Here is a 17,605-nt window from a genome sequence, read left to right as displayed (position 1 = left end):
TTAATAAGTTCAATAGCTTTTGGGTACTATTAAAAATTTATCAATTTTTTTATACCTTATGACATTTCTGTCAGGATATCTCCTGACACTTTCATTCACAGAAGACTCCTAATCAACATATGATCTTGTGATATGCATAAAAAGTATGCCAATAAAATGGGAGAAAATTTATGTGAAATCTAGAAAAAAATCTTTTTGATTTATTTTATTAGAAAGACCAGTCAACATAAGTGTTCTTGTTCCCCTGACAAATGTATCTACATAAAGGAATTACTTGACTCTAGCTGCTGTGACTTAAAGGAACCAGTTACAGACTTGGGTTGTGGCTCAAGGGTAAAGTGCTTGCCTAGCATGTGTGAGGCACTGAGTTTGATTCTCAGCATCACATAAAATTAAATAAAGGTCTATCAAAAGCTAAAAAAATATTTAAAAGAAAAAGAAACCAGTTAGTGGAAACAACTACCTCATTGCTCCAGTTTGGTGTTCACAATGCAATCTTGTGATCATAATACCTACATAGGAAAACATGAATAATAGGAGAATTCTATTTTGCTTGGTAAAGAGTTATATGTTTTTATTATACATCAATAAAATGGCATCCTGATGGTATCATCAGTCTTTTCTGAGTCTGAACTGTAGGTCTTTGAAAGACTAATGAACAAAGGTGAAGGGAAAAAATTATTTCTGAACCTGTGATTCTAGGAGTGCTATATTACTCTGTAAGTTCCTATTAAAGCAAGCAGCCAGGTCAATTTCTTCAGTGGCATCTCTCTCTCCCTCTCTCTCTTTTTTTTTTTTTTTTTTTTTTTGCAGTGCTGGGGATTGAACCCAGGGCCTTGTGCTTCGCAAGGCAAGCACTCTACCAACTGAGTTATATCCCCAGCCCAGTGTATAATTCATTCTTGATGAGGAATACAAAGTATAAGTAATTCATTCTAAAACCTCACTGAAAGGTTTAAATTATGAGAGAAATTCAGAATTCTAAATCAAATAATTACTTAAACTTACTGAATAAAAAGTTGTTCTAAAATACTACCAGGGATTCAAATACTTGTATACCAATGCCCAGAGAAGCATTACAACTCACATGTCCATCAATGGCTGAATGGATAAACAATAAGTGAAATGTGTAAACACTGGTTTTAAACTATCACAGTCTTTTTTTGTAAATCTTACTATCAAAATAATTTTATGCATTCAGTCAACTTCTACAAGGAGGACTTAACAATACTAGTAGCAAGTACTATCAATATGAATACCACAAATATTTTTATCAGTAAGACTTTTCATACTGTCTAAAATACTCCCATATGCTACTACAGAAATGAAAAAAAATTCCTTTTCAGTATGACATAAATTAATAGGAGATTGACTTACCAAATTTGCACTTAGCAGGTTTTTCTGAAGCTGTTCAATTTTTCCTGTTTGTTTTTTTATTGTAACTTTTAACTTAGAATTTTCAATTTCAAGCCTAAAATGTGTATTTTAAAATAATTATTCTTAGAACAATTTTTAAAATACTACATAATTTTTGTACAAACATCTGAAAGAGTACCTAAAGTCTTAAAAATCTGAAAAGCAGATTAATTTGGTAACTGTCATTTTTCTAGCTGAGCTCAGTGGATAATGTATAAAAATCATGTACTTTTCTTTTGGTAGTACTGGGGATCTACCAAGGACTTCATACATGTGAAGTATGAGCTGTATTAACGAGCTACAACCTCAGCCCTAAAATACACATTTTAAGTAACTTAAATCTGAAATCCCCCCCACTTCACACAGATTTGTTACGGTAAATGATATAATTCTCACGCTACACTGCTTATTTTAATTATAATTAAAGTTATTTGTATGCTGCTTAAATTATACTTTTGTAGGTGATCTTGCATCTTCACAACACATTGTGTAGCCTCTGTGTGTCGATCCTCTGCTTCTTGTAACTAAAACAAAGAAAAAAAATTGATACCAATAATCAAGTATAAATTTGTCCATCACCTGTTTTTTTTTTTTTTTTTGCTATATCCCTTAATTTGCATACTGTATCTATTTTAGTGCTATAAAAGCAGAGTTAGCTGAGTTATTACAATAGGGAATCTCATGGCCCATAAAAGACTTAAATATCTGACCCTTTTTAGAAAAGTTTATAGATCCTTACTCTAAGGCTGAAACACATTACTCTTGCTTTTGTTGTTTTTTGTGGTGCTGAATATTGAATCCAGGGCTTCATCCAATATCAGGCAAGTACTCTGACACTGAACTATTTATATCCCTAGGTCTTTTGCTTTTAAAATGACAAAACTGAAAAAATGCAGAAAGAGGAAATTCCTTATGGTATGCATTCATATTTTTGTGTTCCAAGCACCACCTGCTCAACTATAATTTGGGGAAAATATATATACACATATATGTATAAATACACACACATATATACATGTGTATATACATATATATAAAACTATAGTTATGCCAATAATGACAAAAATTAATATGATGCTTTAGGTGACAACTAGATGTTTCACAGAATACTTTGAGAGGCTGTATCTACACAGAAGTCAGAATGCCTACGTTTGACTCCTAGCTGGCCAGTTACTAGCTGTGTGATCTTGAGTAAATTAACTTTTTGCGTCTCAAGTTTCTTCATCTATCAAGTGGCAAATAATAATACTATTTACTTACTGGACTGTTGGGACAATTAAATAAGCGAATAGACATAAAGTACTTAGAAGAGTATGTAGCACATACTGAGCTATATATAGTATTTGCAATTAGTATTATTAGTATATTTTGTATACTAATAAAATTTGATATTGTTGGTAAGTGGCATGCCAATGGAAGAGGTCTTCTATACAAGTTGCCCTGAGTCATTCTTCATACCACTGAAAGTGGTAGTAAGTGGGGAAACATGAGGCCCAGAAGACATCCCCAGCATTTCATAAAACCTTCACCAGTTCCTCTAGCCAATGGTACTGTTTTCCACTTCACATAATTTATAGCTCTTTTTCTCAATACTACTCAGTGGGCTATAATCCTGCAGTACAATGCAAATAGCACCTCCTGGATTAAGCAGTATGTAACTGGTGTGACCATCAGTGGCAGGCTAATCAAGTGTCAGCCTAAGCAGCAAGTAGAAACTGCCCCCTCAAGGGATAAGGACGTCTTTAGAGCCACCTTGCAGACTCAGAACTGGGAAAATGATTAGCCATATCACAGTTTGATTAAGACTTCTAAATTATGCATACCTCTTGCCCCCTGCCCCAATTCTTCCTATATGTAAACTTAGAAGCTCCTGTTAGCACTCTGAAGACATAGCTAAAATGCTGGATTCTCACCTTGCCTTCTTAATACTGTCATATTGATTAAAGACATTTTTTCCCCCTGCTTTTTGTTATTACCTTTTCTGTATGTTATTTTTGGGGTTGGATCTGGTTTGTTGGGAGTCCCTGGCATCAGACCTTTGTGGTCTAGGACCCTGGTAATAGCACTGGTGAGCCAAAGCAGCCCCTCTGGGCATCAGTCACTTGTTTTAACCAGCTTTGTGTAATTGTGACCAAAATACTTGATCAGAGCAATTTAGAGGGAGAAAGGTTTAATTAACTATAAATTAAAGGTTTAATTTATAGTTTCAGAGGTTTGGTTCACGGTTGGTTGACTCCATAGCTCTGGTCCCAAGTTGAAACAGAATATCAAGGCAGAAGGGCATGGCTAAGGAAAGCAGCTCAGGACATGGCAAGCAAGAAGGAAGGAGGGGGAGAGAAAGTGAGAGAGAGAGAGAGAGAGAGAGAGAGAGAGAGAGAGAGAGAGAGAGAGAGAGAGAGTTAGTTAGTTCAGAGTTCTACGTACCAGGGACAAAATATAAACCATACCCTCTATTCCTGGTGACCTATTTCTTCAAGTTATACCTACTTGCCTATCAGTTAATCCACATTGGTGGATTAATCCACTGATTAGGTTAAAGTTCTCATAATCTAATAATTTTACCTCTGAACATGCTTGCATTGTCTCACACATGTGATTTTGGGGGATATCTCTTATCTTTAGATATCTTTAGATATGTAGTAATACCACTTGAAGCTAGCTGATCCAGTCAGGGGTAAATAAAGGGTAATCTTAGGCAGCTGCTGACACTACTACCTTTGTTTCAGGGGATTTTTTTTTTTTTTCTTCCACTTTGGGCTAGCTCTGGCTACTTTTTAATATTATTTGGTGAAGAAGAAAAATGAACTTTCTTTTGAATTCAATGGTCCTTAAATTGAGACCCATTTAGTTCTTTACAACAGTACATATTGGTCCTTGCTTTTTAATTTCTTTTTTGTTTGGGTTCTTTTTTGGCTATTTGAGGCTTAAGTCATTTGTTTTAACAGGGAAAATTTAAAATTTTTAGAATTAGGGTACTGGATAGTGAAAAGAGAAGATAAAGACATAAAGTAATCAGGAATTTGGGAGATAATTTGTTATAATTTATAACTATGGGAAATACTAAGTTGATAGTGGCTGAAAGCCCCCTAGAATCTTAGCTGGTTGTTTGCCTATAGCTGTGAACCTATGTCCAAGAAAACGATCACGTACTGCTTTAACAGTAACATGTGTGTTGGATACAGAAAAAAGATGGTCTCTGAAGTGGGTTATTGACCTACCGTACTACTTTACAGCTAGAATTGTTTTGCCAAAGATGAGGAAAATGATCAAAAATACATGTTCACTCTTATGCTTTTACATGACTAAGACTTCTCAAGGAACTAAACTCATAGTGCAAAGATCTAAGGCACCAAAACAAACCTAGATATTGAAGGGGAAGAGTAATAATGAAGGGAAAGACAGGGCTATACCTCAATGAACTCTCCCTCCAGTGGATGGAACTACTGGGATGTTGGAGAAAGCACACCTACCTGGATATGACAGTGAGTCTCAAACAGACTCCTCATTTAAGACCCATCAGGGCACCCAGTTTGGCCAGGGCATCCATCCCAATGGGGCATGGCCATTCCCATTAAGACAGTATCTTGTAGTAGAGTTAAATGTTCAAGATCAGTCAACTGGCTATTCCCGGTTACACACTGCATTTTCTACTTTTGATCTTCTAAACTGGAAGAACGCTAACCCTCCTTATCACAATGATCTTCAGAAGATGATTACACTTTTTTTTTTTTTTTTTTTTTGCACCAGGGATTGAACCCAGTGGTGTTTAACTACTGAACCACATCCCCTTCCCTTTTTTTATTTTTGGATAGAGTCTTGCTAAGTTGCTTAGGGCCTTGATAAACTGCTGAGGCTGGCTTTGAATTCAAGATCCTCCTGCCTCAGCCTCCAGAGCAGGAGGGATTATAGGCATGTTCCACTGTGCCCAGCAATGAAACTCTTTTTTAGTATTTTTGCCACCCACTATCCCACTTGGGCTGCTATACAAGCTCTGTTTAACATAATTTTAACTACTGATGAGAGGTGCCCTGTCTTAAATAAGGCTAATAACGAGTGAGATCTTTACCAGGCTATCCCCCAAATACTTGGAATCTGGTAGATGCAATACCTACTACAGAACTGAAGTGGACTACAAACAACAACAACAACAACAACAACAAAAACAACAGGGCCTGACTGCACCACTATCATTAAGTGTATCTTGGGAAGGCTCAGAGAGTGAGTAGCCATGACAAAGAGCTTAAATAAAATATGACAGCTGAATCAGGGGCCTCTGAGGCCTCTTTAGCCAGGCTAGAAAGAAGATATCAGACTTATAGACCTATACTGACTTAGACACAGAGGTCCCTGAGAAAGTATGAATTTTCAATATGACCTATATTAAACAAATGCTCCTGAGAGCAGGTGCAAACTTTAAAGGAGCCATGGGCATAAACCCTTCTCAACTGTTTTCAATGACCAAGAAATTTGAAGGGCTAAGCAAGACATCATCTTCACTCAAAGCTGGAAACCTAATACTGGGGGCTCAACCTGAAAAAGAAAAAGGATCTTAGAAAAAGACAATGTATATGGTGTAAAGAAAATCAGCATTGGAAGAAACACTGCCCCAAACTCATTATTTTTTGGTACCGGGATTGAATCCAGGGGTACTTTAACCACTGAGCCATATCCCCAACCCTTTTTATTTTTTATTTTTAGACAGGTTCTTGCTAAGTGCCTTAGGGTCTCACTAAGTTGCTGAGGCTGGTCTCGAACTAGGAATCTTCTTGTCTCGGTCTCCCAAGTTGCTGGGATTACAGATGTGTGCCACCACACCCAGCCCCAAATTCTTAAATAAAAAGAATCAGCTCAATAAAGAGCTAAAACATCACTTGGTGACTTTACTGAGGACTGGGGTACCCTAGGAGTTCTCCAGATAATGATTAGATTCAACCATTATCTCTCCACAGAAGTCTCAGGTACAAATGGCAGTAGGAACAAACCCTTAACCTTCCTAATTGACATGGGTTCTACTCTTTCAGTTTTACAGATCTCTTGACAAAGACATTAGAACTGTGTGCCTATTATAGGAGTACCAGGTACACTCCAAGAACAGGTTTTCTTGCAGTCTCTGGAATGCAGCTTAGAAGACCTACACTTAAATCATAGCTTTCTTTAATGCTCAGTTTCATTCCTAGGCAAGGATTTGCTCTGCAAACGTAACCCCTTCCCTGGGAAAAATAGCAAATGCAAGTGCAAATTCTACCTGAGTAGGCACTTTACCTCTAGCTGATGTTGATCCAAGAGAAGCTATCTGAGAGTCAATATCCTCAGAATTCTACCAACACGTTATTCAAGAAGTATGGGCTGATGGGACATCAGGCAGAGCTAAAAACACCTTGCCCATTAAGATCCTCCTAAAAGGAGGTGTACCAACTCCTGGCTTAAAACAATAAGTACTGTGACAGGAGAAACCTGAAGAAGTTAGTTAATCTGTACTCTAAAAGTTTTTGAAGTATGGTGTGATCAGTCTTGCCAGTCACTTATAATACTTTTGTACCGCTGGTAAAGAAATCTTGATCTGAGGAATACTGCTTTGTTCAGGATTTGCAGGCATTAGTGAAAACATCCAAGACATTCACCCAACAGTGTCTAATACTTATACCCTTTTCTAGATGCCTTCCCAGCAAAGTACAAATGATTTACTGTCTTCGATTTTAAAAATGTTTTCTTTTTCATTGCTCTGTGAAGAGAATCAATTTTTGCTTTTGAATGGATAGAACCCCCGTCAAAAGTCACCCCCCAATACCGCTGGGCAGTGGTTCCTCCAGGATTGAAACATGTACCCCCTGGATCTTTGGAGATATATTGGCTAAGAATTTAAGAATGTTACAACTAAACCAGGGAACACTACTACTATATGTAGATGACTTGATAATCACCAGTCTGACTTTTCAGCTTGGCTTAGAAAATGTCCAGATTTTAAACCACCTTGCTGAGGTATTTCCCTCTAAAGTGCAGATTTGCAATGAGTTGTTTACCTAGGGTTCCAATTATAGTAAGGTCCATGAAACCTAATGGATAATCAGTTATGAGAATTCCCAGAGATACAGGCTATTGCAGAATATGGATACCTAATTTGGGGACTAAGCAAACCCTCTATATGAAGCTGTAATTTGAACAGATCTTGAATCCTTGATCTGTACAACAGAATGTCAAAATGCTTTCAAAATGCTAAAAGTCCCCCTGCTTTGGAACTACCTAACCTAGAAAAGTCATTTAAGTTGTATATACAAAAGGCAGGAAATTGGTCTGGGAGTTCTTATCAATTACTGGGAGAAGTTCTCCAACTTGAAGCTTACTTTTCAAAACAATTAGATACACAGTCAAGGGATGGTCCTCTTGTCTCCTGGCAGAAGCAGCCACTTATGATTTGCTAAAGCAAACTGAAAGTTTAAACTTGGACAGCAAGTATGTACCATACCAGGTCCTAACTTTGCTGGACCAAAAAGGAGGACATTGGCTAAGAGGAGGGTAGGTTAATATCAGGTATTCAGTTAGATGACCCTAATGTGAACCTCCAAACAATATCAGCTTTAAACCTGGCTACCTCACGCTATTAGTCTTTCATTTCAAGATCCCTACATCCAGCCCTGTCAGCCAGAATTACTTATAGAAGAAATGATTGCCCATTTCCTTTGAAATGAAATGGGGATTTTCTGGGGAATTGAAGGAGGATTCAATTATAACCTAAATGACACCATTTTGTCTCTCTTGGAACTGCCTTATTTTGAAGTTATTCTTTTCTTCAGTTTGCCTTAAGTTCTAGGATCATCAGTCTGATTATATAAACAACCTGTAAAGCAAATGGAGTGTGCCCCTTCCAGGATCATAGGCCTGAGAGATAAATATCCTGTGAAGCAAATGGAGATGATCTCATGAGTAGCTGAAATTTCTACACATGGAATGAAGACACCCCACTGATAATTCTATTTACTGCTGGTTTGTTGAAATCCCTGATGTCAGGCCTGGGCCTAGAACTCTGATAACAGTATGGCATATCAGAAAAGCTGTAGCCTGAGCTTTTTGATTAGTAAAGTACTAGAAATCTATAAAGTCCTGTCTTGGCTATATAATAAAGTAAGTCAAATCTAGTTGTGTGTTTTGTTTTTTTTTTTTTTTTTCATAGTGAGAAAAATATGAGCATTTGACAGAACAATTCTCTTGTTAGATTAGGTGCTTTAAACTTTACATTTAATTACTTAAACTGTGGGTAGAATAAAAGTCTTACTATGCCAAAGTCTCAAAGAAGATGTTACTGGCATGGTATAATGTACTTAATTTAATCATAATGACTGTAAAAGCAAAAATATTTTCAGTTTCTTCAAGGTGACGTGCATATCACACACTATTCCCCACTTGGGTAAATGTATACTTAGAGATGATTTTATTCTCTTCCAAAACTTAATACCAATGTAAAATTTAGGGCTAAATTGTTCTACAGAGGTAAGTACTGAAAAGAGTAAGGTCAATCAGAGAACAGTGAGAGAAAGCATCATGAAAAAGAGCAAACTGTGAGCCAGTTCTGAATAAATGACGCCAAATGTATAAAAGCTGAAAAGGCAGAAAGGACAGCATAAGTAAGGCAGAGAGAGGTGAAATCAGCCCTGTTAGCACAGAGGATACAATTCAATGGCAGGGAAATAAAAACATGTCCACATAATAATAACTTCTAAATAAATGTTAATTGCAGCATTATTAGCAATAGCCAAAATGTGGAAGCAACCTAAATTTGATCAACTGATGAGTAAAACAGTGGCATAGCCATATAATACAATATTACTTGACAATAGAAAGAAATTAAGTACTGACACTTGCTGCAACAGAGATGGACACTGACATTACACTAAATGAAAGAAGCAAGTCAAAAAGGATTTGGCTGGGTGGACACTGCAATTCCCAGTGGCTCAGGAGGCTGAGGCAGGAGGATCGTGAGTTCAAAGATAGCCTCAGCAACTTAGCAAGGCCCTAAGTGACTCAGTGAGATCCTGTCTCTACAAAAAATGGGCTGGGGATGTGGCTCAGTGGTTTAGTGCCCCTGAGTTCAATCCCTGGTACCAAAAAAAAAAAAAAAAAGGTTAAATATGCATGACTCTATTTATGTGAAATGTCCAGAACAGGTTAATTATAGAGAGAAAAAAAAAAGATTGAGAGTTTCCTAGGACTGGGGAAGATGAAGGGATTGGGGAGGATAATAGCTAAGGAATTTGGGGTTTCTTTTTAAGGTGATGAAATGTTATAGAAATGCAGCGATGGTATGCCACTCTGAATATACATAAATTTTATGCTTAAAATTGGTGACCTGTATGTATATTGTTTTATTTCAATAAAGATGCTTTTTAAAAAATCCAAAGAGAGAATATCGATAATTTTCTAATTTTTTACTTTGGCTACAAATCCTATACATGTTTGTATAATAAGTCTAAAATGAAAGAAAACCAAGGGAAATGTCTAACGTTTTAAACAGTTTTAAAATTAATGTAAAATAGATTTAAAATTAATGTAAAACTTTTGCATTTTTCAGAAAAGTATAATGACATTTCTGTGCAAATCATCTTGAAATCTGCAAAATAAATATATACTGTATAATAGATTCTGCCTATTCACAGAAGGTAAGAAATAAGAATTTTCTGGGACAGTCCATTAAACATTATTCTCTGATTTAATCTGCCTCACTTCAGAACGGCAACAGAGATATCACTAAAAAAATACTGTTTAACAGAATTATGTCTCTCAACTTCTGTAATGTATGATGTAAAATTCTCAAATTTCCTAGTGTAAATATTTTAAGGATGTATGAAATTTCTTAAATTCTCACTTGCATTCAAGTGAGAATTTAAGAAATAAGCATATCACAAAGATATTAATATTGCAATAACATTATTATTATATAACATTATAATTATGTTACATTGAATTATATAACATTATAATTATTTCATTAATTAAATAGAAAACCTGTTCACTGGAATTAGTATCCCAAAACAATTTAACTATTGACATGTTAAATTTCATACATACTTGACTTCTTATTTGAGCTAGTTTTTTCTTTAAATCCTGTGTCTCATCTTCCAAACTAATGCGATAACGTGATGAAACTTCTAGTGAAGCCTCTGACATAGACTGTTTTTTCAGGGTATCAGCCAGTTCTTGTTGAAGTTGTCTCACAACTACCTGATAAGATATTTCTGTTACTGATTTTATAAACCACCTTATTATTAAATTATATTAATATTTAACTCACTTATACTATGAAAATATCACCACATACATCAATTCATCGTTCCCTTCAGGTGTGTATATACTTCTGTTTATTACTGAATTCAGTTAAACATACAGAAGGTATTGTCTTCCTGCCTAATACTATTCTATTATCTAGATGTTAGATTCAGACTTATATCCACTCCTCCCCTGATGAAGTTTTAACATTTAAAAACCTACTGAAGTCTCAAAAAGAAATAGGTTCATGGGCAGAAATGGTGGTGGTGAGTTTTTACACAGTATAACATGCTCCTCCTATTTCATTGGAGGCACAAATTAACTTCAGAGTCCTTTACATATTCAGTCCTCTGCTTGAACCCTTCCAATAGATTATTTTTCTTTCTTTCTTCCTTTCTTCTTCTTCTTCTTTTTTTTTTTTTTTTTTTGTTGTTGTCACTGAGGATTTAACCCAGGGGCACTTAACCACTGAGTCCCATCCCCAGCCCTTGTTATATTTTTATTTAGATACAGGGTGTCACTGAGTTATTTAGGGCTTTGCTAAGTTGCTGAGGCTGGCTTCAAACTCACTATCCTCCTGCCTCAGCCTCCTGAGCCACTGGGATTACAGGTGTGCACCACTGTGCCTGGCCCAATAGATTCTTATCTCAGAATAAAAGTGAGTCCCCAGGCAAACTGGCCTTCACCTTCCTCCCTAACCTCAGATTCTGCATCTCTCCCCTCTACTTTATTCAGTTCCTCCTGTACATGAATCCTACCACCAGTCATTAATGTGAAATGGAGATTCAATACCAAATAAACAAATCACACTTAGCTACAATTATCTTTGTACTAGAAAAAGTTATTATATCCTTTACTTTGATGATATTAACTGAGTCTTGAAAAGTATGAGATAGATATTTCAGAAAATGATCAACAAATTAAAAATACCAGTGGAATGATAAAATCAACTATGGTTTTTGATAAAAATCACATTTGTCCCAAATTATGATTTAATGAAAAGTAGATGCCTTTAAAGAGTTGGGATGTTATAAAATTCATAATTTGAGATAAATATTACCAGATTTAGGTTATATTGATTTGAATTAAAATAAAATCACACCAACTAAAATATGTATGGGAGAGATATTATAAAAAACAGCATCTATATATTAGTTCATATGCAAAATCTGAAATTAATTATTGAAGATACCCACTTAACTGAATTTTAATTTTAAAATACTTTAGGTATGAGCATTTCTATTTATCTGCTTCATTGTGGTCTCAAAATATGGTAACATAAAGACATTAAAATTATTTTAGGACTTGGGTGTATGTCAATGGTAGTGTATGTACTTAACATGCTCAAGGTCTTAGGTTTAATTCCCAGCAACAAATAAAAAAATCATTTCAGCAGTACTAGAAGACTACATTATTAATATCAGTATATATCTATTAACAATTTGTAACTGAACTTATTAAAATTTCATAGGCAACACAATGTCTTCTTTTCAAAGTTAAGCATCTCAGTCTAATCTAAAAATTTTCTCCCCTTTTTTTATTTTTGGATTTCAAATTTAGTTCTATGTAACTCTGAACCTTTAAATTTTTAACTGACACATAATTGTACATATTTATGAGGTACAGAGTGATATTTCAAAATGCGTATATAACCCCAGCACCGCAAAAAAAAAAAAGCATATATAATTTATAATGATAAGATTAGGGTCATTGGTATACTCAACACCTCAAACATGAACCATTTCTTTGTGCTGGGAATTGAGGCTTTGTTGCATTTCCTAGAACCAAGGTATATTTTTGAGTTGACATAGCAAGTAAACTTATAATGTATATATTTTTATATTCAATTAGATGAAACATCTAACCATAATGAAATAAAACTTTTGAGTTTTCCTTCAGGAAGTTTGCAAAAAACATTCATCTTTCTTGATACTTACTTCTCTTTCTGCTTTTTCATTTTCATACTGATAGAGTCTTTCTTTTAAATGATTACATTCATTGATTAACTCCTTATTTCTGTCTTCTAGCATTAGATTTTGTTTTTCACTCTCAGCTTGAAGTTTTTTTACAATGTCATGAAATTGGTCTTGGATGTTAATTACTGTCTTTTCTTTGTTATCAGCTTTGTTGTGAGCATCATCTAATTGTTGTCGAAGCAATGTATTTTCACTTTGTAGTTGAGATAATCTCTCCTCTAAAGATTCCTGCTTACCAATGTATTTATTAACCTTACCTTGTTCATTTTGATACATAAATTCAATTTCCTTCATTTGGCACTGTGTTTGGTTTAGGTCCCGTTGTACCTGTTCTAAAACCAAAATCTTTTCTCTAAGAGCATCTTTTGTATGGTGGAGTTCAATTTCTAGGTCATTGAATTTTCTTTCAGCTTTAGAAAGCTGATGGGAAAGAATCTCATTGTTATCTTTTAGATTAGATATATCAAAATTCATCTTATCCTGTAAACGAAAACACTCATCTCTTGATCTCTGGAAAGCAAGTTCTAGGTCTCTTTTGGATGCCTGACTTTCATCATAATCATGAATAGCAGCAGCCAGTCTAGAACGGTATGATTCAACTTCCGTTTCCAGTCTTTCCTTGTTTTGTTTTTCATTCTCCAGTTTAGAATTTAGCATTGTATTCTCAGCTGTCAGAATACTGAGCTGTCCATTGTATTGAAGTACTGTTGTTGTAAAAGTTTCCTCATTCAGTTTTATTGTCTTTTGAAGGTTATCATTCTTTTCATTTGCAATTTCAACATCCTCGAGGTATTTCTTTTCCTTTTCCTGGTTCTGATTTTTTATTGTGTCTATTTCCAGTCTTATCATGGTGATTTCTTCCTGCAAACTCTGATTTTTATGCAGTAGATCTTTTTCTTTTTCATGACCAACAGAAACCTAAGTTAAAAGAAAAGGAGGCATTTAGCTATTACTCAATGAAATGGCATATCATAATTTGCTCTGTACATTTATGTAATAAAAGGGTTGTAATCAATGGATAACTGGAGAAAAATTTTATCTAACTTTCAAAGCTTACAGAAGCATAAAATTCTCAAAAGTTCAAAAATTTAACTGAAGGCAATGAACCCATAAAAGTAAAAAATAAATGATAATTTAAAAAAATAATCTCAGAATTGGAAAAGACTTTCTCTGAATTATGTTAGTAGAGGTAGTTAGCTAGAAATGAGAAGGAAAGGGAGAAAGGGGCAGGCAAAAGAGGGGAGCAGCTTTAAAGAGCCCCTGACCCAGAGGACTCATTACTAATCATGTGATGCCATAAGGACACAAATTCCTTCTTCCTCTTGTGTGGGTAGAGCTATGGAAGAAATCTATCATAGGAAACTGGGTAGACAACTCAAGAGGTATTATCAGTCTTCCTCCCTCCACACTGAGGGGGGCCCACCACATTCTTTGGACAATTTTGGGGCACAGATCATGTTTCCAAGGTCACATTTGTACCTACCGGGTGCTCCGAGGGTCAGCTGACCCATGTTATATGAATTCTGTCAGAGTTGCTAGACCAGAAAGAACAAAGTGACTCAAATTCATAGATGCATACCCTTAGTTTTCACATAGTACAGACTTATGATTACCCCCAAATGGGCAAGGGTTGTGCAAGTGCCAGGCCCCAACGGTAGTGGCTACCAGTCTATCTAAGGCCAATCTAAGGTTTCATGCCATTGCAAATTCTCACCCCCTATTGTAACATAAGCCTAAGCATAATCATTTCAACACTGTTGGGTTAACAGTCTGCCCTGCTTCTTTGTCTGGGGTGTATCTCACTTTCTCTTATTATTTCCTTGCCTTGCAATAAACCTGCTCTAATTACTGTCCCGGCCTTGCTATACTTGTTTCTGCCCTGGTGAAACTACCTAAATCTTAGGCATTACACATCAAAGGCTGAGGATCACTTTACAGTAGACTCTCAACTTCTGGCAATAATTACAAGAGATCTTAAATGTAAAACAAAGAAATTTGATAATGAGTGGAAAAAAGATGGCAGAGTGAATCTAGGTAGCAACCCTCCATTCCTCCACAGTCTAGAATTGAAGACGTGAAAGAACGGCTGACTAGAGATGTGGGTGACAGAATAAATACGCTCGAACTCAATTTTGGATAATTTGAGACTTGGAGGGACTTGGAATTTCGTTACTGGAACAAAAAAATAAAAGAATTCCTTGACCCCAATCCCTGACCAGAGTGGGGTTGGGAGGGTGGGGTGACAAAGTGAGGAAGAGGTAGAAGCAAAACCCAAAAGCTTACTTCCTTAAGAACAATTTGGAAAGAAAGGCAGATGAAGTTAAAATGGGACAGAAGCAGCAGACAGTGAAGGAGACTGCACAATTCATTCCAAGTTGTTGGCAGAAAACTGGGCAGGGTGGCCATTTCATAGAGACCATAGCTCTCTGAACTCCTTAGAAGAAATTAAATCTATATGGCATCTCTCCACCTATAGAAATAAAAGCGCAGGAAACACATCTGAAATGTGTTGTCTTAGTAATATGTCTAGAAGAACCTTGTAGAGGGATCACTGCTAGCTGAAGGTTACTGAAACCCTCTCCCCCTCACCACAGACAAGGAGAGCGGGGTGGAGCTGACCCAAAGCAAGAAACTCCCAGAGAGCATTAGTACCAACCCAGTACTCCTCATAGTTGCCATCTGCATGAGCTCAAGTGAAGACAGACCAACTGACACTACCCCAGTGATAATGTGTAAAACATCAGGAATCTGCAGCAGCCAGAGTGGAGGTTTCTGTGCCACAGATTGCCCATAGAGAGTCTGCATTCATAGGCTTCACAGTTGCAGACAGCCACTAAGTGCTTAGATATAGCTGTATCAATACACCCCAGCAGAGGGGAGTGGGTATATAGTACATAGTGGATATAGAGCATATAGCAGCCAGTTATAATTCTGAATTTTGCATCCCTGCACCCAACAGAAATGGCTAGCAGACAGCACACAACAAACATGAAGACTTGGCCCTCTGGGCTGACTAATAAGCATCAAAAGTTGGTACACAAACTGTAGCAACCAGGGAATTGTCTCCTGTGCACCAACTGGAGGGTCCAGAGCTTCAAGTTCCAGAGCTGTCAGTTGACATAATTCTTACTGAGACACACAAACACACAGAAGGCATTTCTGAGGATATCCCCTAGGAGCCAGGGGAGAACCTCACATATGAAATGCAGTACACCTCACAAAGGGGCTTACAGAGGAGCATCCCACAGACACCAGTCACTGCCCAGTGTGCCCAGATACAAGTCCACTGATCAGGAACCTGCACACTCCACAGGGTGCAGCAGCCCTGAACCTCCCATATGCTGCTCATCATCACTTCAACCAAATCACTGTATCTCCACCTTAGATGGCCACACCCCACACACTTTGAAGTACACATGGGGGGGTTCCACCCTGGATCTGACAGTGCTGGGTACATGGGGCTTTTCTTTGTGAGGGCAAACAAGACTATACCCCCTAACAGAGTGACCCAAATGCTTAGTCGCAATTAGGGATCATCTCCTTTGACTCACCGGATATCCAGGAGGTGCCTGGACACAACAAGATCAGAGGGGCAACCTCCTAGAATTGTATCAGTGGTGAGCTGGTATGATCACTACCTCCACATCCAGGGAAATATAGAGGTAAATTCAAGGATTGGTGGGTATCTTCTAATGGTCCCATTAGAAATCCAAATCAGGAAGTCTCAATAAGACATTACCCACCTCAAATAGCTTGGCATGATATATGATAAATAGCTCTAATGTCAGTTTTGATGTTACAGGTATTAGTTTTCATATTGCATTAGTAGGCATTCTTTTTAATATTCAATATTTCAGTCTTCCAGCCAATTGATTATATTTTTTTCTAATGTTTTAAAGCATAAACTGAATCATTCTATCTTTCCTCTCTTAGCTCAGGTTTATATTTGCTCTTTTTAAGTCTCTCACTATTGCATTACTTATTTCTGTCTCAACCTCCTCTCCCATTTTCTTCCTTTTATCTCACCCTGCAAAAAAACCCAACTCACAATGGATCAAGGACCTTGAAATCAGACCAGAGACCCTGCATCTTACAGAAGAAAAAGTAGGTCCAAATCTTCAACTTGTTGACTTAGGACCAGACTTCCTTAACAGGACTTCCATAGCACAAGGAATAAAAGCAAGAATCAATAACTGGGACAGATTCAAACTAAATAGCTTTCTCTCAGCAAAGGAAACTATCAGCAATGTGAAGAGAGAGCCTACAGAGTAGGAGAAAATCTTTGCCACTCATACCTCAGATAGAGCACTAATTTCCAGAATCCATAAAGAACTCAAAAAACTCTACACCAAGAATACAAATAACCCAATCAACAAATGGGCTAAGGGTACGAACAGACACTTCACAGAAGAAGATCTACAAGCAATCAAGAAACATATGAAAAAATGTTCACCATCTTTAGTAATAAGAGAAATGCAAATCAAAACTACCCTAAGATTCCATCTCACCCCAATTAGAATGGCGATTATCAAGAATACAAGCAACAATAGGTGTTGGAGAGGATGTGGGGAAAAAGGTACACTCATACAGTGCTGGTGGGGCTGCCAATTAATGCAGCCACTCTGGAAAGCAGTGTGGAGATTCCTTAGAAAACTTGGAATGGAACCACCATTTGACACAGCTATCCCACTCCTTGGTTGGCCTATACCCATCAGCCTATACCCAAAGGACTTAAAATCAGCATACTACAGAGATACAGCCACAACAATGTTCATAGCTGCTCAATTCACAATAGCCAGATTGTGGAACCAACCTAGATGCCCCTCAATTGATAAATGGATAAAGAAACTGTGGTATATATATACCATGGAATATTACTCAGCCATAAAGAATAATAAAATTATGACATTTGCAGGCAAATGGATGCAGTTGTAGAATATCATGCTAAGTGAGAT

The 17,605-nt window shown here is 36.7% G+C and overlaps 1 protein-coding gene across 9 annotated transcripts in view; it reads right to left on the bottom strand.

Moving 5' to 3' along the window:
- Nucleotides 1-17,605, bottom strand: part of Ankrd26 (ankyrin repeat domain containing 26) — a 120,366-nt gene that overhangs the window by 23,267 nt on the left and 79,494 nt on the right. For 8 of the 9 annotated variants that reach the window (XM_047552213.1, XM_047552212.1, XM_047552206.1 and 5 more), the window contains 4 exons: nucleotides 12,612-13,568; nucleotides 10,477-10,629; nucleotides 1,870-1,940; nucleotides 1,378-1,471 (listed from right to left, as the gene is read on the bottom strand). In XM_047552213.1, coding sequence (XP_047408169.1) covers nucleotides 1,378-1,471; nucleotides 1,870-1,940; nucleotides 10,477-10,629; nucleotides 12,612-13,568 — 1,275 coding nt within the window. Of the gene's footprint in view, nucleotides 1-463; nucleotides 513-1,377; nucleotides 1,472-1,869; nucleotides 1,941-10,476; nucleotides 10,630-12,611; nucleotides 13,569-17,605 lie in introns of all 9 variants that reach the window. The other variant, XM_047552214.1, reaches the window with a different exon arrangement.

Source organism: Sciurus carolinensis, chromosome 5, assembly GCF_902686445.1.
Source record: "Sciurus carolinensis chromosome 5, mSciCar1.2, whole genome shotgun sequence".
NCBI lineage: Eukaryota > Metazoa > Chordata > Mammalia > Rodentia > Sciuridae > Sciurus > Sciurus carolinensis.
Note: the sequence above shows the minus strand (reverse complement) of the source record. Positions and strands in the feature narration are given on the sequence as shown.